Below are 27,132 nucleotides of genomic sequence, written 5' to 3'. Positions count from 1 at the left end.
GATTTTTTCATGGCAGAAATACATTCACAAGTTTGCCATTGCCTGGGGAGGGGCGATCGCTCTTCGAAGCATTTTTTTCTATTATTTGATGTTCATACGCAAAGATTCGAACATTTTTTCTATTATTTGATATTCATACGCGATAATTCGAACGCACGCACTCCCGAATGGAAGTCATGCACCAACCCATTCGGTTACGGCGACCGTCGTATGGGATGATTAATTTTGTGCCACCTTGTGCAACACTATAAAATTATTTCTTAAAAGAAGGATGCGATTATTTTTCACTTGAATTCCTTGACATTTAATTTACTTCTTCTTCTGCTATACATTTTGCTAAATGGTTCCTTTTGCGGCATGTCGGACATGACCTTAAAAAATTCTCACATCTTTTATGTGTAAATATTTAAAAGAAATAATCAACCATGAAAATTAAAAACTCATAAAAAATGCAATAAAACTCGAGAAGAAATAAATTGAAATGCTTACTGAAAAACTCCCACAAATGGGAGCTTACGAAAGCAACAACAACAACAACAATACAAATAACACCAGTAGAATTAGTGCACAGAACTGATGAGAGTTGTATTTGTATTTACATACATAACCACATGTGCACATACATTTGCCCACACTCATCTACATATGTACTTAAAAAAAAACGGATGACATTTGTGTGCATGTTTGTGTTGACACTAGAGATCAATTCCCGCGGGCAATCTGCGTCTGGCTAGTCGACTCGCCTACAGGCTTAGCAACATCAACAGTCAGCCAGTCATCCAGCCTGCGATGCTTTATGTTGCATACGTAGTGCCATAAAGTAGTGGCAACAACAATAAGAGCTCGTAAAATTGAAGTGAATATGGCGCGCGCAGCGTAATTTCCGGTCACTGCAACTGAGCTGCTAACGCCGCTGCTGGCAGAAAGTCAATGATGCGAACAACAAAATGCAGGAGAAATATAATTCGCATAAAAAGGGAAGTGTAAAAATAGTAGTAGAAAACAAGACGAAAAAAATCGTATTTTCTCATATTCACACAGTGCAAGCAGAAGAAGTTAGGCAAGAAATGAGTCAAAGAATTTGCAAAGTTAATTAATTAACAAGATGCGGCAATGGGGAAGTGCATGTTGATCAACAATTAACACTTTGTCTAATGAGGGTGGAGCGTAGGGCGTTGATGCGTAAAATATCTGCATACTTGTATATAAAATGCCTCATATGCAGCAAGTGGCAGCAGCAAGCGTGCAAGCCCCGGCAGCCGAACAGGCACAAGACGGCGGATGGTGTTGATTGGCATCAAGAAAATCGATGCCATCTCAATGCATGCTTTGGCGCACTGGAATTATGCAAATTGATACGCGTCGCACTTAAGCAGTTGTGGCACCAACAACCACAGCGACACACAACTGAGGCGATAGGTAGCAGCGTCGGTAATACCGGATTTATTGCAGCCACAAACTTGCACTTTGCGGTGGCTGCTGCTGCATGCTGTCCTTTGTGGTTGCAATATTTATTGGCACAGACTTCAACTACGAGTACGAGCATGTATCTAAATGCAAGTACATACATACATATATGTGTGTGAGTGTGCAATGCAGAGTATGTGGCAGCACTTTGCGGTTGCCGTTCTCAGCTCAACGCTCGGCAATCACTCATTCATTCATTCATTTGAACATCTATCGGCATTGCAGCACCGCTGGCGAGCTCATCATCTCTGTGTGTCTGCTTGTTGTCGTTGTTCATGTCGTTTATAGGCTGTTTCTTCTTCGTTGTGACGTATTTGCTAGTTGCTTGTTGCCGGTTGATGGTTGCTGGTGTTATTATCATTGTTGTTGCCTTTGTTTGTGTTGCAATTGTTGTTGTTGGACATTTAATGGGCTTTAATTGAATTGCATTTGCATTATGCGGTTGTGTAGCATTGCGTTACTTTGCGCTGCCTCACGGTTAGTGGTTAGTGGCTGGCAGTTGTCATGCGGCAGTGGTTTTGTGGATTTCCAAGGAAGATGAAACGTTGAAGCTGCTGTGCAGTGGCAGTGGTAGTGCACTTTATCTTTTGTGGTTTTATAGGTTTGTGTGACAAGTGTGGGCTTGATGCTTTTAGTTTGTAGAGCAATGCGTTTGCCGTGTGCTCTTTGGAGGATGGATACAGAGGTAAATGGCAGTTGAGTAATATGAAGTGTTTATAGAAAATCTAAGGCGTAAGCGAAGAAAAAAGAGAAAACAGGTAGTTTTGTTGTGCATTTTTGTAGGGAAGTATCACCAAATTTGATAGAAAAAAGTTGGTTCTGATAGTGGCCGCCCCTCGACAGGCAATGGCAAACCTCCGAGTGTCTTTCTGCTCCTCATAAAAAACCGAAGGCGGCTCAAAGGGTTCCTCTATTTGTGGAAGAATCTCAAGACGCGGGCCACAAATAAGAGAAGGAGCGCGGCCAAACACCTAACCGAAGTGTACGCGCCAATTATTTATTTTTATTTTATTTTTTTCATCAGATTTAAGATGGTTTTACAAGTCTAAATATGTATAAAAAGTGTGATAATGTAGAATATATTTCCCTGAACGCAAAAGGTTGAAGCAGCCTCCAAAAGTTTCTCCAAATACCTCTTTATTTGTAAGCTTCTATAAGCTTTCCTTTAATAGATATTTCGGTAGCCACATTGAGACGCGTGTACTGAGTATGGTTAGTAGAGATGAGCAGTCTCCAAAAAAATAGTTTTCGATTAATTCCGTTTTTATGCATTAAAAATATGATACTTTTGATTTACCGAAAAAAGCCTGAAATAAAAATGAAAACACACACAAAAGTAAAACAAAAATCGATATCGTATACAATTTTATTTTCCATTTCAATAATTTTCATCATTAGCACTATAGTCTTGTGCCGATCATGGCTTTCACTTGTGGATTCACGACAATGAATAATGGTATAAGATTGTTAGCCTTAGAGCCAGTCCCCTTTAGGAGAGCCACATCACCCACTGCTTTTGTTCCCTTACCTTCCACTGGGGTTTCCCCACTTTGTGATGTACCCAGTCCCAGGTTGGGGTTAACAGTTTCTCCGCTAGAAGCATTCAAGTTAGGAGACCGACAGTAAGAGGTGATATACAATATGTCTCAAGATCAGTATTCAAGTTGCACAATATTGCCTTTTATGAAACCTTTCCTTTTTAATATTATATGTATGTTTACTTATTAAATGAGGACAGCTCTTTGATTTTACTTTTTTTAAGTTTTCCTATTCAAATTTACTTACTGCTGCGCATTGCAAATCTCGTTCCGTATTTTTAAAAGTTTGGGATTGCGTTTTGTTCGTCTTAACAGTCAACTACGATATTCACCACAGATGATGGAATACAAGGTTTGGCAATCTGAATCAAAATTGTGAGAGCAACCTCGGCTGCCATTTCACGAGGTACTCGTCAGCAGAAGTCTGCCCGCTTATGTAACACGCATTCACACACTCGTTCAATCAGTCGTTGTTCCACCGGCAATGAAGTAATACAAGCATATACACTATATTGATCTTTTTCGTGTATCGTCAACACAATCTCAGTTTTGTCGTCAACATCCCAAGTGACGACAGCCAATCAGTTGATTGCTTCGAATTCTTTGACAGCCGTTTAACGGTCTCATATTGGTTCCCCTTTCTGAAATCTTTTCGCCATGGATGTTCACAATCGACGTCGTAATCGATTTTGCTTAGCTAGCACACCAACAACAAAAAATTTAGAAGTATCTGTGAAGTTTTACGAATGCAAAATGTAATAAAAAGTTGGAAATTTTGATAATTTTTCTTTCGTTTTGTAATTTTGTTAAATGTTTCGAGGTATGAAATGTTCGTTTGATCATTCGATTTTGAAAGATTCTCAAACAAATATTTATTCATGTCTTTGATATTTCCAACTTAGTTCAAGCAAAGGGCAGCCCATTTTATAATTAGCTAACCAAAAACTAAATTTCTGCCCCTTTTCGACTCTGATGCCTATGTTGGCTGAATTTGTTCTACGGAGATAGTGAGAAAGTCGTCCTTGATACCCAAGGGCATTATTATTTGGACATTACTGTATACCATAATGCCCACTAGTAGGCTCCGAAAGACGAAGGTAACCAAAATAAAAAGAGAACGAAAAGGTCATAGAGAAGATTTAGCGCAACATTTTAGGATGTCAGCGTATTCTTCATTGGCATACGTTGCCATAATCACAAGCAGAGAGCAAAGTACACTTCCCAAGCCAAGTCACACAGTCAAAAGAAGGAACAGGCAAGGAACAAGGCACCACGGCCGATTTGCATAAATAGACTATAGGAAAAAAAACAGTAAGGCGCTTAGGTCTTACGACTGAAAAAAAATGTTCACTCGACCTTTTCCGATTCTTTAAATTATGTCAGTTACAAAACAGGGAGTGTTTGGAATTGATCTTTCATTGTGATGGGCTACCTTGTGAATCTATTTAATTACATTATTCTTAGAATATTATACCTTTTTGGAGTCCGGCAGACCGGACCGGCACGTCAACCATTTCACCAACCTATATTGTTTGGATAGCTAAGATGATGTACTAGTTTTAAAATAATCTACTGAATAGTTTAGAAAAGTAACATTTTTTAATGATGTGAAGTAGCAAAAATTAAGTGAAAAGTTGTAAATTCAAATTTTGTTAAGTAACAAGTTTTAGCTGCCTGCAGGCTTGGTTCAAATTTTATTGATGATTTTTATTAATTGGCATGTAACTAAAATGATAAAAAATCAAACCCTTGAACTAAATATTTAATAATCTATACAACCAAATACCAAATATCTCGAAAATTGTTAAGTTTTGGTCGTCTTGTTATATAACCGAACTAAGCATTTCGTAATAATTATAATAATTGGCGTATACATCCTGTGCTGGTTATTTGGCCTAGCTTCTCCTTCTACTTGTGGTGTGCGTCTTTGTGTTGTCTCACAAATGGAGTGACCTTTACACTTTAATTTACATTTACGCTAAAAAAAAAACAAATTTCGATTGAAGAAAATGAAGTTCTGTGAGATTTTTTATAAAATGCGTTGATTCCACTAGTCCTCGAAAATTATGAAGGATACATTGCGGACTAAAATGAGAGTTTAATAATCTTTGTAAAATTTTCACAAGCACTTTACTCATGGCTCTGAAAGATTTACGTTTGTTTTAGCTGTCAAAGCCAGAAAAATCGATAGTTCAAATGCTAGGGGACCACTCTGTACATTTGTAATTGCAGTACTGCCAATATAAAAAAAAAATCCAAATCATAATAAAAACCAAGTTCAAATTAATAATTTTTATCAGAGTGGTACAAATAAATGATTTTTTTATTACATAATAGTATACCGGCGCATGCATTCTTGCACACATACATACATACATAAGTATATTACTCAACACCAATTCACCTCACACTTTTATCGAGTTTTAAAATAAATAAGTCGTTATGAATTATTTGAATAACTCAACATTGTAATCCATTTAAATGTAAATAAATTTCTATACAATCGCGTGCTCGCACTTCCCCCCTGAGCTTTCATTCAATTTTTCGGCTACTTTAATAATAAAAAGTCCACAACAATAAAACGGAGATTTATTTCTTTTTAACTCGATAGTTGCTAATAATTCATATGTTTATTTGTATGTATGTGTACCCATGTGCATGTATTAACTTATGAATGTATATGCAGCAGTGTTTATATGAACGAGCTGCTAAACGAATGGATTTGTAATCAGCTGTGGCAGCGAGAACATAATACAATCAGCAATACAATAACAACAACTACGACAACTAAATTGGCAGCGCTGGCCACGGCAACAACGAGCGACTGAGTTAAATAAAAATTAGCAACGATAAAAACGAATACAATATTGCATACTTCGCACCAACACACATACATAAGTACATGAATACATACAAATAAATATGCAAAGAAATTGTAATTCATAGAACAACAATACTAAGTATTCAACGAGTAATAATAAAATCAAAATAAAATAAATAAGAAACAAATTACGAAGGAGCATAGCAAAAGTGTAGGAAATACACGCATTACATACAGACATAATAAAATAAATATTAAAAAAAAAAGTTGCATGTGAATGTGTGAAAATCACAATAACAATAAAAATAACGACAATAAAAACCATTATAACTATATAATACGCACATCCATACATACACACACCTAGTAAAGCAGCATTGTTGATAAGAAAGATCGTTGGAAAAAAATGTGTGCAATGACGAAAAAGTGAATTTGAAAAAAAAAAAAATTATACAATAATAAAAAAAAAAAATTTGTAACTATGAGTGAAAGTGCAACGAAAATAACGAAAGCGTAAAAGTCAGATAATTTTTCATATTAACGAATGCTCAAACAATAAATTTTATCATCGAATAAGAGACTTGATAGTCTCCAGTTAGAAACGCACAGACTTCAGCAGAACGTACCAAGTGAAAATTCTAAAATAATAGAATAAAATAATGTACAGAATGTTTACAAAACACTTCCGCCGGAAAATGCGGCATAGCGACTCAGTTGCCGCACTCATCATCTACATCCTACTCGCTCTCATACAAAAGGTCAGTATAATAAGTTACTGTAGAAGTGAATGATACTCGTAGATTGCGGAATACTCGTACACAAACATACTTTTATGAATGAAAGTGATTTGTAAGCAATGTTGAATGAGCTCTTAATTGCTATTAAAGCTGATTAGATACGTAGTTAGACGTAAGTAGATATGAAATATAGAGTTTAAAGAGAGATAAGTAGATAATCAGTGACAAGGTGTTTTGCTGACTACATTTCTTCACATCCGCAGCTATGTATATATATATATAATTGGCGCGTACACCCTTTTTGGGTGTTTGGCCGAGCTCCTCCTCCTATTTGTGGTGTGCGTCTTGCTGTTATTCCACAAATGGAGGGACCTATAGTTTCAAGCCGATTCCGAACGGCAGAGGAGGAGCTTTTTCATGGCAGAAATACACTCGGAGGTTTGCCATTGCCTGCCGAGGGGCGACCGCTATTAGAAAAATGTTTTTCTTAATTTGGTGTTTCACCGATACTCGAACCTACGTTCTCTCTGTGAATTCCGAATGGTAGTCACGCACCAACCCATTGGGCTACGGCGGCCGCCGCAGCTATGTATCGAGTGTTTTTTAAGAGCTTGAGAGCTGAAAATGATAATATTTAGAAACAGAAATATTGTTGGAATGAATTTTTTTTAATTATAATCTGGTAGATAATTTCATGGTATTTATTTTTGGACTTTGATATCCGACATATGTCCGCCGCTGCTTCGAGTTACATGGTTCATACGATCAGTCCAATTTTTGGCTACTTTTTCTAATAAATTTGGCCGTATGCCGTCAATGGTGCCTTAAATCGATTGTTAAGTGCATTGTAAATTGCGCCATCTTGTTGGAATGAAATGACCGAGATGTTTAGTTGATTCGTTTTTGAAAACTAAAATTCAGCCAGCATGGCTGAGCGGGACGGCAGCTCTTTTCGCATTTCGAAAGAAATAAGGACCGATGTTGCCGTCTATGTGCTATGAATTTAGCGAGCAAATTTATTTTTTTTTCAAAGAAAATTTCCGCAATTTGAAACTCATTGACTTTTTCAAAGCTATAGCTGCTGCATTGCGTGTGGCACCTTCCATGTATTTGGTGTTTTCTTCGTTGATGGCAAGTCCTACCAATCTAACAGATGATTCTAGGTGCATGCATGTTTCTTTCTGGCTATAATTGTGATGTCATCTACATAGGCGCAAATTTGTGTAGATTTATAAACAAAATGCGGCTCCTGGATCCATATCCGTTGTAACAGCGCATAGAGCTACATTGAAAAGTAGGAATTAGAGCGCATCTGCCTGCTCTACACCTGAGATCATTTCAAAACGATTAGTGACATTATCTTGAATTCCCACTTTTGCCTATCCAAGTGTTTGTTAAAGTTATTCTTATCAGACATTCCAGTTTAAGAGGTATACCTAACATCTTCAGGAGATTTGCAATATGTTTTCGATTGAGTTTGTCAAATACTTGTTAAAAATCTATAAAGAGACAGCATGCATAATTTTGTATTCATGGCATTTTTCATATATTTGGAATAGTGAAAAGCATTGGCCAATTGTTGAACGCTTTGCTGTGAAGCCGCATTGATAGTCACCGATAATTCGTTTAGCGTTTTCATTTAGCTTGTTGTATAGAATATTTGAAATTTGTGGCATATATTCAGCAGAGAGACGCCTCTGTAGTTTCCACATTTGGCTTTATCGCCTTTTTATGTATTGGTGCAATTACACTTTCCTCCCACTCCGTAGGCACTTCTTCTTGTAACCATATTTGCAATGCCTGTTGATGTATACGTTTGTTAAGTTCAGATCCAACGTATTTTTAGCAGTTCCGCATTTAGTGCGTCGTTGCCACAGCTCTTATAGTTTTTAAGCTAACTCATTGCGTTTGCGGTGTCTTGGTAAGAGGGTAGTTCTATTCTGTTTTCAGCCGTATGTGGACATTACAGTTAAACACTTCTTTCAAGTAATATTTCTCTATTTTCAAAATACCATTTATATCGTTTATCACGTTGCCTTGCTTGTCTTTCCAGACGTTGGGTGTAGACTGAAAACCTTGAGTGTGTTTTCTTATTCTTCGGACATGCCTCTTACTTTATTCGCTTTAAAATGCTTCTCAATTTGTCAAATTTGTCAAACCTTACTGACCAGAAATGTCAACACAGTTTACCACTCTCAGCTATCGATATCGATAGTTCTCATGCAAACAAAAGAAGAACATCCTTTACATATATACGTACTTACATATGCATGAATAAAACTATACTAAAGTTTATGTTATTTTATTAATCTTTCTGAGGGGTACGATCATAATATATTATATTTTCGATATAATACAAGATTTTTCAACAAGAAATTTGTTTTTCAATAGCGGCAAAGTTTGCTGTAATGAAAGTTTGGACGTTCGATTATTTGACATAAACACAGTAGAAGCTTTGGCATTTGAATTCGATTTCACTTAAAAATTACGTTAATTAATTAAACTATTTTTATTTAAAGTACGGCTCTTAGAAATTATATGTTATGATATCATTTAAATGTTATCCATGATCACGTCTACAGGCTGTCATCCGAGAAGTAAAATTTTCGATTACTCACTCGCCCATCAGCAATCTTTGTTCCGAATCTTGTGTTTCAGCTCTGGAATCTTTATTGGCTTATTTACGTATGTATGTACATAGACTTTACTTTTCAAAAAAACCCAATTTGGTCTGCCAGTCCTTCTTCTATCCTCGATAGAACCAGTTTTTTTGAATTTTTTCACCAACCTTTTAATTGTTGACTCATTAATTTCCATAAAAAATAACGAATCTTGCAATGTGTTGTTCTTAAAGATCGACCATTTCCATAAAAAGTTTCACTAATTTTAACGCCTGGTTCTATCGAGTAAAAATGCAAATCTGTCTACTTGAAAATCCCAAAGATGAAATAAAGAAGTTACTATCTGGAAATCCTTCACAAATGCCATCACCGGGAGTCACTTTTGAATTACTCTTTATAATAAAAATTAACTATGAAAGTGATGGATCTGTAATAGTAGAATTACGTAAAATTCGGTCAATATAATCGACCTTCTCTTTCCGCTCTCAAGAATTTGGTCGATGAAATTGAGGTGACTGCTCGTCCAAGTCGCTTGATACGCTAAAATGTATGGAGGTACGATTGGGCCATTTGTTTTGCCAAAATTCAGCTAGAAATGCGGTTACGGAAAATGGATTACGTAATCGAAATACGTTAATAACTCAATTTTGGTCTTTTATAAGTGATATGAATACCACTGGAAAGTGGTTTCAATAGAGCTGCGCCACATGTCACACAGCCAATGAAAAAATTAATTAATTACAAACTAAAATTCTCAATCGCCTAATTTTATGAATTTAGCCCTTTAATCAGGTGATTTAACACCGTCAGAAGAAGCGGGCGACCGCGGTAATAGCGCAGACACACGAAATTTAGCGACGTTCTCAACCATCTGTTCGATCCTTCTGTCAAAAAAATGTGAAACACAGATGAGGCTCCAAGCAGTAAGAAGGCGTTGTTCCTAAGCAAAGACCGGTGGGCATTCCCACTACTTAGAACTGCTAGCGACAAGCTAATCACGTACTCTGTCAGAAATTAGAACATATTAACGAAACCAACGTAAGACTGATTCTTGTCGAGGCCCTATGCTCCCGAGAGGAGTGAACAAGAAGAAAAAAAAAACAAATGTCAAAGATAGAGTCTATAGGGAGCCAATCGAACTAATTGTAGCCTTAAAGTTCAAAATTCGCGACGTGTTATTTTATTTATTCATTAATCAAACACACAGCCATAAGTTATTTTAAATTGTCTGAGTTTAATTCTAGAAGGTTAAAAATAATTTTAAAAATAGAGGTGTGTTAGGAAAAAGTATTTGACAATGGGAAATAATAGGGTGTAAAAAAAGTGGAACTAAGCGGAAAAAAACAACTGAATCGACATTGTCAAAGAGAACCTCTGCCCGATACTATTTTACATTCATAAATCTTATCTCTCTCTAAAACAATACAATTTTTAATAATTTTCATCTAAATTCCTTGGTTTATTTTATTTTCAAAAAAAGAGCAAAAAAAAAAAAAAAATCAGTGAAATATGAGAATATGAAAAAGTCCAGGCAATAACAACCACCTCTTCACATGGTCAGTCAAACCAATTTACTTAACACCTCTCTCCGCTTGGACCGACCCTGTCAAAATAGTTTATTTTCTGTGATTACTGGTAGATGAACTCGGTGGCAACAATTAATGGTACGCCAACGTAGACAGGTAGTATAGGGCATAGGGAGTTCCAAGGGAGGTCTAATTTTATACCACTTTTTCCAACATAACCGGTATCACCTCGTTAATAGTGCATGGAATTGAATATCCAGAGCAGTAACCGGACGTACTTTTAAAAAAAGAAATAAGTGGGTAAACTTTTTGTGGTTGATGGTCTTACGTGCCACGTGGCATATTACACCTTCTTGATGACACCACTTACAATCTTTTTTCTTTGAATTCACCTTTCAGGTAGCTAAGTTGAGGTATTGGTCGAAACGAAGTTGTCATTTAAGCTAAATTATTTAATTGTTACAATAAATATCAGAGGGATCGCTATGTCTACTGGAGAACATTGACTGCATCTATATTAATATTTTTTAAGAAAAATATAATTGACCCTCCGACGCTTTGCATAGTTGCATATAGTGTTCACCATTGTCAGAAACATTCAAGTTGACAGACTAATATAACGGCGGCGCCATAACTCAATGGTTGCGTTCGTGACTACCAAATATAATGGGTTCTCGAGAGCCTTTCACTCCAAGCACTGCAATTTTGATCATTCCCATACTCTTTAAGCTAAATATCGGCGTCATCCTAATGTTAGCGTAGTGCGCCGTAAGTTTGAGCCAGAGGACAGAATTTTAATTTTCTGAATGTTCCATTTTTATAACAGGTACTTTAACACGGGGCGTATATCTGAAAACATACCTTATTTTATACAATTTTTTTCTTTGTGAGAAAATAGTTGCCGTTGCCAAGTTGGGTTATGTGTGTATGGAGCTCTTATAATTTGCAATGGAATGCATAAACAAGTAGACATTTGCATACATATATAATACCTGTATAACTATACTACCAGAGAGTGACTTCCGCAACTTTTCGGGCACATACCGACGTGAATGCTCAAATTCAGGGAAATGCAACTAAATAAATTTTAAAAGTAGTTTTTTAAAGCATTTTCTTGGAAAATTTCCAAAATTTAAGTGTGTATTATTTTCCCCATTTTAATTTATTACCACCATAAATAAAATGAACTAATCAAATATTTGGTTAAACTGCATTTTTACACAGCAATCAAAAACTCATTGCACAGGAAAAACCAACACTAAATGAATGAGATAGAAAAATGTTAGGTTGCAATAAGAATGAAGCGAGTAAAATGAGGCAGTTTTAGCTTTTCAAAGAGTTCGGTTTTTGTTGGCGCCTTTGTGTATTTTTTCTTTCACTTTTTATGTTGAATTTAAGGACTTGTTGACGCTAATCAGCTATCGCCACTAATTATTATCCAAGAACCCGAAAGAATTAGTTTTCTCTATTTAATGCTGCAGTTGTAATCAATTAACAATCAATCTACTACACCTCAGTCTCATAGTAAATTGTTTGTAATTCAAAATTAAATCTCAGCAATAAATCTGCTTCTACCAGGCACTGCAAAGCGGTCGCATATGTAAGTGTGAATTAGGGGTACATAGGCGTGTGCATGCGTGTTTGTGCTTATGTATGGAAGCATGTGTGTATGTATATACGTACGTATGCATGCATTTATAACATACACCTTTGGGCACCTGGACATTGCATGTTTTGTTGGCGCTGATGTGCCACTAAAATTTTTATCCCACCAAAATGAGGCAATAAAATTGATGACTCACATTTGTTGTGGATTAAATGTGGAAAAAATCAGAGTTGCGCAATAGTATGTGTGTGCGTTGCCATGCATGCTGACGGCCACACAGATAATCAAGGTAGCCAAAAGAAAAAAAACTTCTTTTACAAAAACGTGTTGCAGTGCGTCTGGGGAGTTCACCGACACCGCCACCGCCATCGCTACTAACAACGACTGTCGCTGATTCGTTTCATTCTAAATAAATAGTATTGCTCATCAGTAGCAGCAACGATTTTTTATGTTAACTACCATACATACATACATACGTACACCTATGCCAATGCCAGTAACGCCTGCAGTCGCCAAGCGGATTAAAGCGTTTATTAAGTTACAAATATTCAATGTTAATAGACGAAAATACACAATTAGAACGGGTAAATAGGTTTGTTCAAAGACGATTAAGATAATGTTTAGGTATTTAATTATTTATTACTTTTCGTCTGGTGTGTTAGTTTTGACTCCCTTACAACACTAATGAGCGCTGGATGCCTTCTTATTGCGCATGGGTTGGCATATGCGAGCCTCGCTTGTACTGTTGTGCCTGCCTGCCCGCCCGCCTGCCTGCCTTCCTGCTTAACTGACATTCCAGTGTTCCCGAGAAGGCGGTCCTTAATTAAATTAAATGACTGTACATTTTGCTGTTTAGTTGATTGCTTATTTGGGGGCCCACCAAACACAACAGCATCATTTAAAGTCGCATATTTCTTTTTCCTTTTTTATTTAGTTTTAATGCATTGGGTTTTGGAAATTTCGATGAGCATGCGCGCATTTTATAGAGTGTTCGCTGTGTTGATAAATGCTTTTGATTTCGGTTGCAAGTATTGTAAGTATTGTGTCTGCGTTGTCTGAAGAAAAAAGGGCATCGAACCTCATTACTTATGCTAAGACTAGATTATTTGGGACTTGATTTCATAATTAAAGAAAAAGTTTTGGTAATTAATTAATACCTGGTATATTTCATTTCTGTAAGTGGAAGCTACATTTGTACACTGTGGGCCTATAAAATCTGAAAATCCTCCATGTTTACTTATTGTGTGTGTGCATAGTAAAACAAAGCTGGAGCTCATACCGCAATGGATTCTGCACTTTCAGTTAGCTTCTTATAAAATAAGTGATTGCGGTCTGAAAAAGTATATAACTTTTGCTGCATTCTTTTGTATCCGAGCTGCTAGGTTAACGCCTTGATAAAAAAACTGTCAGCTGATTTGAGTTCTGTTTGTTTTTTGTTTTTTTCTTTTTGTTAGGTTTCCACCTTTGTGATTAATATTTCTACAAAATCGCCATTGCTTGACCTTTGTAAAAGTTACGCCGTCTTGATTAAATGGACCTCTACAGGTGTTCTCGATTTTTTACAAACTTAAAAATGGATTTGAATTTGCAACAACGAGTTTGATTAAATTTTGTGTTAAAAATGGATTCAATTATGGGCAAACCTTAAAAATGTTGGGAAAATGTTTCGGTAATGATACTCTAAAGAAAACAGCCGTTTACGAGTGGCATGAATGCTTCAGAAGAGTTGTGACTCCATTGAGGATGGCGTAGAGAGAACTTAGTGGCAAGCCGTCCGCATCGAAAACTGATTAAAACATCAATAAAGTGAACGAAAAGTTGACCAATTACCCCAAATCAGGCAATAACCATCAGAGAGCTGGCAGAGGACTTGAACATTGCTTACTAATTGCTACCTAATTGACCGGATTTTCATGTAAAAAAGAGATTTTGTTGATATCACCAAAGATATGATTTCAAAGACTGAATGCAATCAAACATTTATCAAACGCATAATTACTGGGCACGAGACGTGGGTCCAGATATCAGACCCGAAACTCTATGAGATTTATGTTGAAAACAACTTCGATCAGATTTAATTTTTTCATTATTTTAAATGGAAAACAACTTCCCTCAGATTTTATGTTTTTTATTATTTTAAATGTTTTTGTTTTTTTTTTTTTTGCTTTTGTGTTCTGCAAACCGGCGGAAGATCAGTGCAAAATATGGCTCAAGCGAAGCGCCAGCTTATCATAGAAAATCCAAATTACGTCCGTTTGCAAATCGATCGAAATATCGCTACGTAAGCAGATGCATGGTACTTGTCACTGGTTCGCTGCTCGAAATTTACATTAGTAAATAAATAATGTGGAATTCATTCAAAAACAAATTTTTACTTTAAGAGATTTTGGATGGTACTCGCAATGTAATCGTCTCTTACGCAATAGTCGTTTAAAGCTGATATACCTGCTCATTCTACCAAGGCGTAGAAAAATACTGGGAATAATATTTAGAGTTAAACCGCTCACAGCGTCAATTTTTGGGGGAAGTTAGTTTTAATGTTTCATCTTGAGTATCACAGCTTTGTAAGCCTCTTTTTTTAAACCATATAAACCCAATCACGACCTTATGAACCATTCCAAACCTTATGCCAAGATTTCAACTTTAATTTGCGTACTAGGGGTCCACTTTTTAGCATCAAGTGGACGATGCTATCCTCTCTCAGTAGAATGATTGACGATGGTACCTATATCTCTGAATTTTTATTCAGCTGATGAATGTTTTTTTCTATAGCTGCACATTTTTAGATCTCGACGTTTAACCAACTTTTGCTTTTTGTTTCGCACAGCGCCAAAACAATAATGATCCGCATGCTATGCGAATATGGCCCTCGTATCGCAGGGAAAAGGTTGGTTTTATTATTTATGTTACTCCTTTGCCGATGGCTCTCACTTGCTTTTCTTCCTATTTGCCTAATCTCGTTGTCTCATCCTTTTCGCCTACTGCAACTTTTGCCTACACCATCGTATGCCGCACTTTGTTTATTGATTTTTTTGTGTCTGTTTTGTCGCTGTTCTCTTTACTTTGTTATTCTGATCTCGTTCCTGTTGATCTTAACGCGCAATCTTCAGACTTTTGATGGGAAATTAACAAAACTGCCGACTGATTGGGCTGCCAAACGAACGATGTCATTAAATGGAACACCAAGCAGTTAAAACAAAACAAAAGCAATAAAATGAAAAACAACCCGAAAATATAAAGGAAGTAGCCGAAAAACAAAACGGACGCTTTTTTAACATCGATAGCAGTTGGACGATAATGTTTGGTTTAAGCGTTATTTGAAAAAAAAAACTTGCTGATTGACTATGTAGCAACAAAACGAAGTGCCGAAGTGGTAAAGAGGATTCAACGTTGTAGCTCAGTGCGCAGAGCAATTGAGTGCATGGCTATACTAGCAGATTGACGCGCTGCGGTGATCACTTTTTGTTTTTTCACTTTATTTTTGTTTTGGTTATGCCGCCATCACTTCGACCACCGCACCACCACACCACCAGCTAAACATCACAGCCGCAGAAGCATCGCCTCCACCGCCACCACTTATCTCGGTTTAATTAAACGGAATCTCATAATAAATTATCTTCATTAGTCGAAAATCTTTACCATTAAAGAATTCTTTTACGTCTGCAGTGTACGTCCACATTTTCGTGCGTTCGCTTCCCATCTCTCCGACAACGTCAACTGTATGTTGCATATTGCTGCGCCGTTGATTTAGTTTGTGATTTTGGTATGCTTTGATTTTGTTGTTGTTTATTTGTCGATTTATTTCATATTTTAAGTTTTTATCGACTGTCTGGGTGATTAGTTAAGCAAAAAAAAAAAACCAAAGAATTAAATCCAGCGCAGATTTGCGATTGCCATCAGTGAGTTTTTCTTTCTTAATTTGATCAACTCAAATGACAACGAAATGGCAATTGTGACTAATCTGTGTCAAATGTCAAGGTTCTTGTAGGGCTCAACTACTTCAATTGAAAACCCGATTTTTTCGCAATCCATAAATTTGCAAAAAACGTTTTGTATAACAATTAAGTACTTAAGAACATTTCCGCAACAGAGCGAATCCCTATATTTTGGCCATTGTCATACATTTGTTTGAAAATTGGTTTTTTGTAGATTTTAGTATAGGGTATTTTAAAATAGTTGTTACTTTGATATTCAAAGAAAAATTCTATTTTTTAATTTGAGTCATCGGATGGTTATTTCATTTTAAAGAGTTAATAGTGGAAAATAACATCAGGCAAATTATCACCACGACCACGCTTACAGGACAATATCCTTTTCATGAAATTTTCCATAACCGAATTGCAAAGTGGCTGCCGTATGTCCTCGATAGCCTCACAAATTCCATCTTTGAGGTCTTGAATCGGCTTTTGGCGTAGACCCTTCTTTCATCTGGCCCCAAAGAAAAAAGTCACAAGGTGTTAAATCACAAGATCTCGGTGGCCAATTGTGATCACCTCTTCCAGAGATAACACGGTCCGGAAACTTTTCTCATAAAAGATCAATGGTTTCGTTTCTTGTGTGGCACGTAGCGCCGCCGTCTGGTTGAAAATAAACGCTGTCCAGATCAATACCATCCAATTCCGACCATAAAAAATCGTTAATCATCTCTTTCGATAGCGCAATCCTATTCAAAATAACACCTGTTATTGGAAAACCCTTTATAATAAAGTAAAGTACAGTAAACTGAAGAAATTCTGGAAAATATTTACACATTTTCAAAGTGAAATATTTTCGTTTTTTTTTTTAATTTATATTTTTTTGAGTACTTTAGAATAAAACATAATTAAAAAAAATTGTTTTTGGAAAAACTAATTTTTGTGTTAAAGATTTTTTTAAAAAAATATTTTTCTTGGCCATTCTTGAAAAACATATCGCCTCAGATTTTTTTATTTTTGTTTTTCATTAATTTTCCATTTTAATTTTTCACAATGGAATTCTCATAACTTTTGGAGTTATACTCAAAATTCTGATTTTCATCAAATTGATTTAATTAATTAATTAAACTGAAATTGAAGTGAAGTAAACAAACCGATTTAACGCATTGGCTTATGAATCGACCGACGATTGTGTATGCCGATTTCGACGAAAGCTGTATTTTCAGTCGTTTGAGTATTTGCTATGGCGGCCGCCGTAGCCGAATGGGTTGGTGCGTGATTACCATTCGGGGGTGCGTAGGTTCGAATCTCCTTTCCTAATGATTGTACCTTCCTAATAGCGGTCATTCCTCGGCAAGCCGCCTAATATATTTCCGCCAAGAAAAAGCTCCTCATAAAAAACTATCTGCTTAAAATTGTTGGTCCTTCCATTTGTGGAAAAAATATTAAAATGCCACCACAAACAGGAGTTTTAGCACCAATTATGGTATATATATGTTACATATACTTAAGTTGCCTATAAAATACACACACACATTCATTTTTATTTATAAGATAAGAAGAACAAAATATTATTATTGTCCTTCAAGAGGCGCACGGAGCAAGATTGAGATCATCTCTGGAATGTGTAATAAGAACCTGCTTGAAACTACGCTTGCCTTTAGGTGGGTTGGGCAACTTCTTTCATGCATTTGGTTTTATTGGAAATGCCTTGCATATTCTACATTTCACTAAAAGTAAAAATTTGTACGTCGTCAGTTTATTGGCTACTTGACTAGTTTCACTTTCCGTGACGAAGCTCTATACAAAATCCTCATTAAGTGGGTGTTAATGTGGTGACCACAAGAGACACATTCCTAACTTCCACATCGAGGGTGTCATTGATGAACTCTGAATATACCCGTACAAGCTAAAAAGTATATGTGTATGTTTGTGTGTGCATTTGTGGTACCGAAATCATGCAATCACTAAGCACTTACAGCGATCGCTTACGGCAAAGTATTGCTAATTCACATTAACAAGATATACACACTCACATACACTCGCACATAAACACCTGCTTGTGAGTTGTCAAACTGCAGTGCGACTAAATTTTTCGGTTCTTCAATGTGGCGGCTGACTCCGCACGAGGAACGAACAGCTTACGATGCGCTTCAATTTGAAAATATTGCCGTGAGTTTTGCGGCAAGCGGCTATCTCTTGGCGGCTAATAACTCATCCGTTTGTCAAGAAGCCGGCGGCGGCGGCGAGTGCGACGACTGGGACGACTGTTGACTGACTGGGGTACATGACATTCATTAATAAAATTTAACACGAGCGCGCAAGTCTTCCGAGTCTCCAAAGCACGATTTAGCTGGCTGTGGTGTCTCACGGACTTGAGTTGATGAAGGAAGCGTCGATGCACAGATGTTGCACCGTCGTCAACTTGGAGGCCAGCCGCTCGCGCCAAGGTGAAATATGTATGTACAAAAACAACTATGTGTGTAGCGTAACTCACAAGGTATGGCGACGGCGGCAGCATCGCATTCATGTCGGTAATGATGTGGATGGCTGAAATGATGATTTGGCTGAGTTGCTGCGATTTAATGAATAATCGAAGAAAAGTGCCTCTGCGCCATTCTTGTAACAGATGTCCTCTGCAAAAGATGATGCAAAAAAAAAAACGAAGATGCGCCAACGGCAAATGCTATGTGTATGTGGGGGGGTGTCGTGTGGCTTGCGGCGACATTGGAGCAATGTGCTGAACTTTGTCGAGCATTGGCCGGCACTCGTACGAGTAATGTTATGCCGGCGAACCGGTTCCATGCGCAACAATACCAATCAAGATGCCAACGTGTGGCGTCGTGCAGCAAACGCAGCAGTGTTGCGTTACACATTGCACAAGTTGCAAGTTGCAAGTTGCCGCCACAAATCGAAGCAACTATCGATCGATCGTTCGTTCCAAGCAAATTGTACGTTCAGTTATGCCTGTGCAAAGGTAAATAAGAGAAAAAAAGGACGCAAAGAAAAAACGACAAGAACGACCGTTTTAATGATTACAAAAAGACTAAAGCAAGAAAACGAATAACTCGATAATACTTATAAATACCGATGTATGTACAGTGAACGAAAGTGTGCAAAATTGAGTGCATACTTTCCAAGAAGTACGTCGAATGAAATTCTGCTGGATAACCGCCTTAAAATCCTCTAATGAATTATTTGTTGTTGTTATGTATGTTAAATGAAGTGCTGGTGTTGGGCGAAGGTGGATCGGGATCGGAATCGGACCATATTTAGAATATGGGCGTATTAACAAACGTTAATTTTATAAATATTTAGTTGAAAATATATCAATATGCCATTCTTTTTAATACTACGACAAATTTGACACACTTTTTGCATTTCTATTCTTCTTCTTCGCGCGATTTTTTAGTCCAAATTTACACTATTTATATCCCAGGCCAAATGTCAATTTCACTCTTTTAAAAACTGCAAAAGTTTATAGAATCTCACTTTTGATTTTTTCTAGCCAGTTCTTTAATTATACCTTAAAATATAATATTGGTATTTAAGCAAGGTTTAGAATTCATAATAGGTAAGAAAAAGTAGGTATATTTTGAACTTTTTGGAGAAATAACGAATGAATAGCGGTTCCTCATCTTTGAAAAAGTTCAAAAGTTGGTGCGGCTCGTCCGCATGGGTGCGTTAACGTTATAGGCCTTTGGCGCACGAACCCACTCAGGACCTTATCAAACAATATGTGGATATATTGGCTACATTCGTGTATAATAATTTTAAAATTAAGTGCACGCATTTGAATATTTTATGCACCTTTCCAGGTAATAATAGAAATCCAACCCAAAAATTGTATGTGAAAGCAAAATATACTACATATTCCGTATGGCGTTCTTACCCATATGTATTGTAATATACAATTTTTGCTTATGGCCTTATTTCACTTCGTTCATGGAAATAAAGCCATGGCTTCATTACACTGCGCCTATTTCTACTCTTGACGTGAAACGACCTATAAATACATAGGTACATAAGTATAAAGGATCTATAGATGTTATTTGATTTACTTAATTATATATATACATACAATCACTTTTCCTATTACAGTATTAAATATTACATAAAAAATATATATCAGAATTAACTTCACTACTTCAGTAAATATTTATATTCAAATTCACTGAGTATTAACTAAAGAACTTTACATAAAATTTGGGTACCTCGAAGTTGATTTTAGAGCTGTGCTCTGCTGTACTTTTTTATGTAGAATCGGAATCTGTTGGAAAGACGTCGAAAAAATCGTCCCATATAAGTTAATACATGGGAAAGCAATTTTTTTCAAGTGGCGTCGTTCGTTCGTGAATCATATTTGGCACTTATAAAATAGACAGGCGCAGTATAGAAAGAGATAAGCAAAAAAATGCGTGCATTTACTCCATGACAATCCGTGTATTGCCATCTCGGATTCGGTTGATTTTCATTCAGGATATACAAAGTCTTCCAAATGCACGACTTATTTACTGGAACGGGTTCTAGCTCCACGCATTTGCGGCCACGTTGTCGTCCTCCTTTCGAGGTGTGTGATCAATCCATTGCACTTCTTTGCCTTTCACAGGCCATATCGACCTGGTTGGTAACCTCTTTCCTGATTGGCAACACGTAGTTGCTCATTTTTCGGTTGGTGAAAGTTTGGAGGCGTTTTGTGATTGCTATTGTAATTTTGTAAGTGTTACACCGATATAGGAATACATGATAATGACGCTTATGTTGCTGTTTTCCTATAGAGGCCTTTGTTTAACATCTTTATTAGAGCCTCCACTAGCGTCGACAATGCTCCCAAGCTAGGAAAACTTCTGCACGTACTCGAACTGCTGCCTTTCAAGATTTGTCATACAGGATTTTACATTCTGGACACTCATCTTTAGTCCAGTTGAACGAAGTTGCTGATGCAGGGTCGTTGTCATAGCCTTAAGATTTGAAAGCTTGGGTGACAATAAGCAGATGTCATTGGCATAGGACAGGGATCTTAGCATGGGATTGTCAAGCTTCCATTGAAAACCACGCCATTCTCCAACAAGAAAAGTAGAGGCCATGAATCTTCGGTAACCAGAAGAAAAATAATTGGGCATAGGATACACCTTGGACGCACTTCACTCTCAACTCAATGGTTATTGAAGAAATTTTCAACAACAATCAACTCAGATTTCTAAAGTTTCTTCATTGAATTAGTTTTTTGAGATTACGATATTTTCCTAACGATTAATTGCCCGCTGTTTGCTTTAAAACTCTTCACATCCATAGTTCTAAGATATGTACAACAAATTTCTCAACTCTCAGAAGCTTCATGACCAAACTTAATACTTTGAAAACAGTTGCCCACTGTGGCTCCACATCACAAGGCTTGCACAAATTACAAATAAACAAACATACCTGCGGGTAAAGATAAAAATGCATACATGCATGCGCATACATAACTTTGATTTTGTATTTGTACGCATACTTCCATACATAATCGCATATACAATATGTATATATGTATGTATATACTCCTGCTTGTTTGTTTGTTAATGTCCAACTCGCCGATTGATGATCGTTAATGCTATCAATCGTTCTGTGTTCGTGCATGAATTTAATCGAATACATGTGCGTGCATACATATACATACATAAACGTATACGCACATATGTACATACGTACATGCCACGCCAATCAGAGGAGGTTCCCTTTCCCTGAAGAATAAGAAGGTCGGCAGCAGAGGCAAAAAGCCATTGAACGCATTGTGGTGCCAGGCGATCACACAGGTGGGAATCTGGGAATATTTTCCGTCGAAAGGCAATAGTAACAACAATAAAACATGAAGCGAAAACAACAATACTCTTACAATGTTCTGCTATACAACTTGTGAACACCTGAAAGTGGCCTCAAACAACGGTTGAAATGAAAACAACGAAACAAATAACAATAACAAAACTAGCACCAACAAACATCAGAACAGCTTCCGTAACAGGAAAAAAGTGTAGAATCATGCTCCTAAGAAAAACCTAAAGAAGTTACTATGTACAAACATAAGTAATGAAAATAAAAACAGGAACTTTTTTTCGTTCTCTCAGCTTACTTCAATGCAACAACACTAATAATCGCTCTAGATCGAACTGAATCGAAAGAATCAGCTCAGAAATTGTATGAATAAAAGATATACGCGCACACCAGCTTGATAGAAAAAGAAGCTGCGAATGATGAAGCGGAAATGAGGAGTATGTACAAGTAGCGCAAAGCGCATCTTGACCGAAAAAGACCTCAAACGTGCCCGCGAAGTAGAAAATCATGGCAAAGCTAAAATGGCAGATAAAAAACAAAGCGGACAGACAAGTGAAGCGATAAACGACCTCTGATTGCATAGCTGATACATATGCGACGGTGGACGGTGGACGATTGATGCGCGAAAGCTGCCTACCAACCAATACATAAAGCAACAACAAACGCAGCTCCAAGAAATCGCACAACGTGAATGAGAACGGCTGAGATGAGTTGTGATGTGATGTGCTCGCGATGACGCTGCAAATGGTTATGGGTGCATACATAAAAAGATCCCTAAAGCTTGGAAAACGAGGATACATTTAATTCTGTTGTGCGTTTCAAGCTTGTTGTTTCTGTTGTAGTGCACTTGTTGCGCTATCACGGCGCACGTTTGAACGCTGATGATGATGATGTGTGTGCTGTGTACCTGTGTGCAATGCAAAAGTTTGGGGCCTTTGGCAATTGCTGCTGTTGGCAGCTGTTGACGTTTGTCGTTCAGCGACATGTAAATGCGCACTCAATTGCCAACAATTGCAAATGCAGCAGCTTAACGAAGGAGCGATTGGGCAAGCAAATGAGCAAATGAGCAGCCGATCGGTCAGTCCGTCGGTCAGTTAGTTGCGGTACTCGTAATCTGGTGACGTGTCAGGCGTTGTCAAAGTCATTTTAATGCTCCAACTGATGCACTGATATGGCGATCGGGATGATTTTGTGGCAAGCGACAATCCGGCGGCTGTTTTGTTTGTCAACTTTTCAAACCGTTCATGTAAATTGGAATTTTCAGTAGCGCTCGTGGGTTGTGTGCCAAGCGAAAATTGTAAAAAACCAGCATCGACAGCGCAAAGTGGCAATCAGCGTTTGCGATGAACGAGTATGTAAATGCTTTTCTGTCAATGTTAATTCCTTGATGCTCGGAATTTTCTCCATTTCCACTACAATTGACATAGGAATGCTCTTTGCGTATTTTGCATACGCAATTTTGTGATTCGTTTTTCTTTGTTGATAGATTTGGGGCAAATCAGGTGCCTTTTTAGCGGCATAAATTACTGCTGCCATTGTAAAAGTTAAGAATTTTAATGGAGATTTCGTAAGGCTTTGGAGCTTATGGTTATAGCAACAGAGCTATAATAATATATTTCGGGGAAGTAATATGTACATACAACTCCGTTATAAGTAACAGTAACGTTCGAATTTTATGTTATAAATATTTATATTAATATTAAATATTTTTAACGAAGCCTTTTATTAACCATTTTGTTACTCAAGGTGCACTTCTGTGAAGGTATACTGAAGGAGGCAGGAGTCTAAAAATTTTATGTTTTAATCCAAATTGATTTCAACATCATAGTAACCAATATATTGGTAATACCCTCTACGCTTTATTATCTAACTTTTTTCTTTAAAGAAAAATATACATAAATCTCACCTATTGAATGCTAGTCCCAAAAAGTGATGGCCAATCTATCGTAGTTATTGAAAAAAATATGGTGAATACGTGGTAAATCATGCTTTTTCAAAATAATTTTGGTGTGAGTAAAATTTTTACACAAAAGAATGTATTTCATAGATAACGTAAAAAAAACAAAAAAAAAGTTAATTTTGTTAATTTTGATGTTATAAAAAAAATTAATTTTGAAAAAAAAAAATTAATTTTGTTAATTTTAATGTTATAAAAAAAATTATTTTGAAAAAATATTAATTTTGTTAATTTTAATGTTTTAACCAAGTTCATTTTTTTTTAAATTTCTTCTCCATTTATTTTTTGTCATCATGCATGTGGTACCATGCCCAAAAAATTTGTTTTTCTTGATGTGACCCCTAAATTTGTTCTATGGCCTACTGACAAACATCATGTCTCGTTAGGCGCCTTTGCTTTTCCGCTTCTCTGCTCGCTATATTTGAGCTCTGCTCGCTTGACGAAAAATTTGGGAGCAACAACAAAGTCGTCGCTGGCGGGTATGGTTATACTTCATAAAACTGATATTACTCCCCTTTTTCAAGAGATTTTCATTAGACCGCGTTCAAACAGGGAGTCGTTTGTTGCTTCAACATTGCGAATTCTCGTTTGGCGTTGCTCGTCGCGTTTCGCTTCTTTCTATTCTTAATTTTTTAAAATTCGACTGATTAAACAATTTTCTGTGCAGGAACTTTATTCATAGGATTGAAGAGAATTTCAAGTCTAACCCTAAGGCCTTTCGTTGAGTTATTAAATCCAAAAAGTCTAGCGCTATATAGGTATAAATATACTTGACGCTTACACCCGTTTTAGGTGTTTGACCGAGCTACTCCTTCTACTTGTGGTATGCGTGTTGATGGCATTTAAAAGACCTAGAGATGTAGGCATAAACGGTGTAAATCTGATACCCTGATTGGAAGGGAGCGATACAATCATTCGAAAAGACAGCAAAATTAGACGCTGCTCAGCGACCCATGTTGAGAAACTATTCTACTCCGGGCACACTATGTTATTGACAGCATAAAGTAATCTGTGGCGAAAAGCTTTGGAAAGGGCCTAAAGTGGCTAATATTATTTTTAGTATCACTGTTGAAAACAGGTGAAATGAGAGTCAATTTCCAATCATCAATTAAGGTAACTGAAGTTATTTAACACATTTCATTACATTCCTCTACTTGAGCTCTCTCCTCATTAGCATTTACTGCAACTTTTTAAAACACTTACTCAAAGTTCTCACAAATATCGCTTCCTGTATTACAAGTACATATTTCAAGTACGCACCTCGACTGATAAATTTATGCTTCATTACTCATTTGCAGCTATGTGGTTTAAGCATTTTTCTTTTACATTTCAAATATTACACATTACTAGCAATTATTGATTACAAATGACGGTCGCTCGAGCTTAAAACTGTTGCTAAAACATAAAGATGCACTCATACAATGTACTTGCACATATACATAAAAATTCCCTTACATACGCACGCGCTTGAGTGTCCATCCTCATCGCCACTCATATTTTCTGAGAAATAACGTTGCATCGCCTCATTAAACTACGATTATTACTATATAAAAATTCCGTTTTATAAGCTAATTTCTGAATTGATGGCCAATAAACATTTCAGCGAGCGCTCACTGTTGGCCAATTAAGTGTCAGCCTTGGCTGCTGGCAACGGTTGTGCGATTGCGGCTTACTGTCAAGTGCTGACCAGTTGCGATTACTCCTTTGCCTGCCAACTCCGCACCAGCGCACACACCTCCCTCGGACTGCAGTCAAATTACGCACCATTTAAATTAAGTGAGATATGCACACACAAAAGGATGAAACTTGCAATTGCAACCGCAAAATGCCATATCGGTGCGTTGACTATTGCGCCGATACAACAGTTGCCAGTTGGTTGTTAGTAGTTGGTAGTTGCGTGTTGTTGGTATTAAGCTTTACATTTCAATTGCCAAACTAATACATGCCGGCCGCCATGTTGTTGCCTGCCTCCGTTCAGCAGCCAGATACTAAATTGCATATTTTATGTTTTGTATTAGAAGTAGCAATTGTTTGGTGGCAAGAGCAGCGACATGGTGGACACTAGAAGATATTAGATGTGGCGTGTGAAAGATGTTATCGTGTATTAAATTGAAGGAGCCATGATTATTTGTACAGAGTGCTTTCCGCACATATGGGATTGTGTAGAAAATCAGTGGTATTGCTGAAGACGCTGTTTGCTGCTGCGTTTATGGCTAACCAATGCCATTTGTAATTGCAGAGAGCTCGTGTGGCGTCTCCGTTGGGTTGGCGCTACTTACTTGTTGCTCTTTTAGCGTTGTTGTAACAAGTAGAATGTGTGTAATATCCCCAATAGATGCATGTGGCTACTTCCACTAAAAAAGAATGCTCCTGCCTCTTTGTTTAATTTTTAATAATTTATATTAACTCATGAAAGTATAAAAAATCCGATCTCGAGTATTTCTCTATTAAATTCGATGCATTTGAATTTTTTTTAAGTGAAATGCCTTGATTGGATAAGATATTTATATTAAAATTAAACATTTATCTGTCGATTGCACACTGCAAAGTTTAGACCGCATCAATTACGTAAAAATTAATAGGGAAAGTAGTAGTAGAACTCAAAATTTACTGTGAACTCGGCAAATATGAGAAAATTTCTGATTAACACAATCGTTTTTTGCCAGTGGTTTAGCAAAAAAATTTCATTAAAAAATGGGGTGAATATTTCCACCCATTCCGCATAATGTGATTACGCGAATTCCTAGGCACAGTCGAGTTAATTTGTTTTTATTGACAAATTATCGAAATATTTGCTTAATCACTTAATCACGAATGTACAGGGTGTCCGGTGATAGAATTAATTTCTCTATAACCGCTGAGCATACTCGTATGAGTGGGAAGGGAACCGCTTTAGTTTCGTTATTCCTGCGGGTTATTTCATCACGATGTCGCCGTAGACGGAAGATCAACGCGCTATTTCAAGGCCAGTGATTCGTGTGCAACTACTCAGCGTAGATTTTGTTCACATTATAATATTCGACGTTAACGTGATGCACCAAGTGAATATTTGATTCGTTCGTGGATGTGAAGGTTCCAGGAATCAAATTCGGGAGCAAACAGCCTACGGCCGGGGCCCAGCCGGAGATCTAAAA

General features: G+C 37.0%; 1 protein-coding gene across 2 annotated transcripts in view; it reads left to right on the top strand.

The window, feature by feature from the left end:
* The window catches only part of LOC128855000 (protein serrate), a 147,831-nt gene that overhangs the window by 7,192 nt on the left and 113,507 nt on the right, over positions 1-27,132 (top strand). Inside the window, exon 2 of one of the 2 annotated variants that reach the window (XM_054089539.1) lies at positions 5,952-6,584. In XM_054089539.1, coding sequence (XP_053945514.1) covers positions 6,486-6,584 — 99 coding nt within the window. In that variant the 5' untranslated portion in view covers positions 5,952-6,485. Of the gene's footprint in view, positions 1-5,628; positions 6,585-27,132 lie in introns of those variants that run through there. The other variant, XM_054089538.1, reaches the window with a different exon arrangement.

Source organism: Anastrepha ludens, chromosome 2 (assembly GCF_028408465.1).
Source record: "Anastrepha ludens isolate Willacy chromosome 2, idAnaLude1.1, whole genome shotgun sequence".
In the NCBI taxonomy this organism is placed as follows: domain Eukaryota; kingdom Metazoa; phylum Arthropoda; class Insecta; order Diptera; family Tephritidae; genus Anastrepha; species Anastrepha ludens.
The sequence above is the reverse complement of the archived record's forward strand: the minus strand, read 5'-3'. Positions and strand labels throughout refer to the sequence as shown.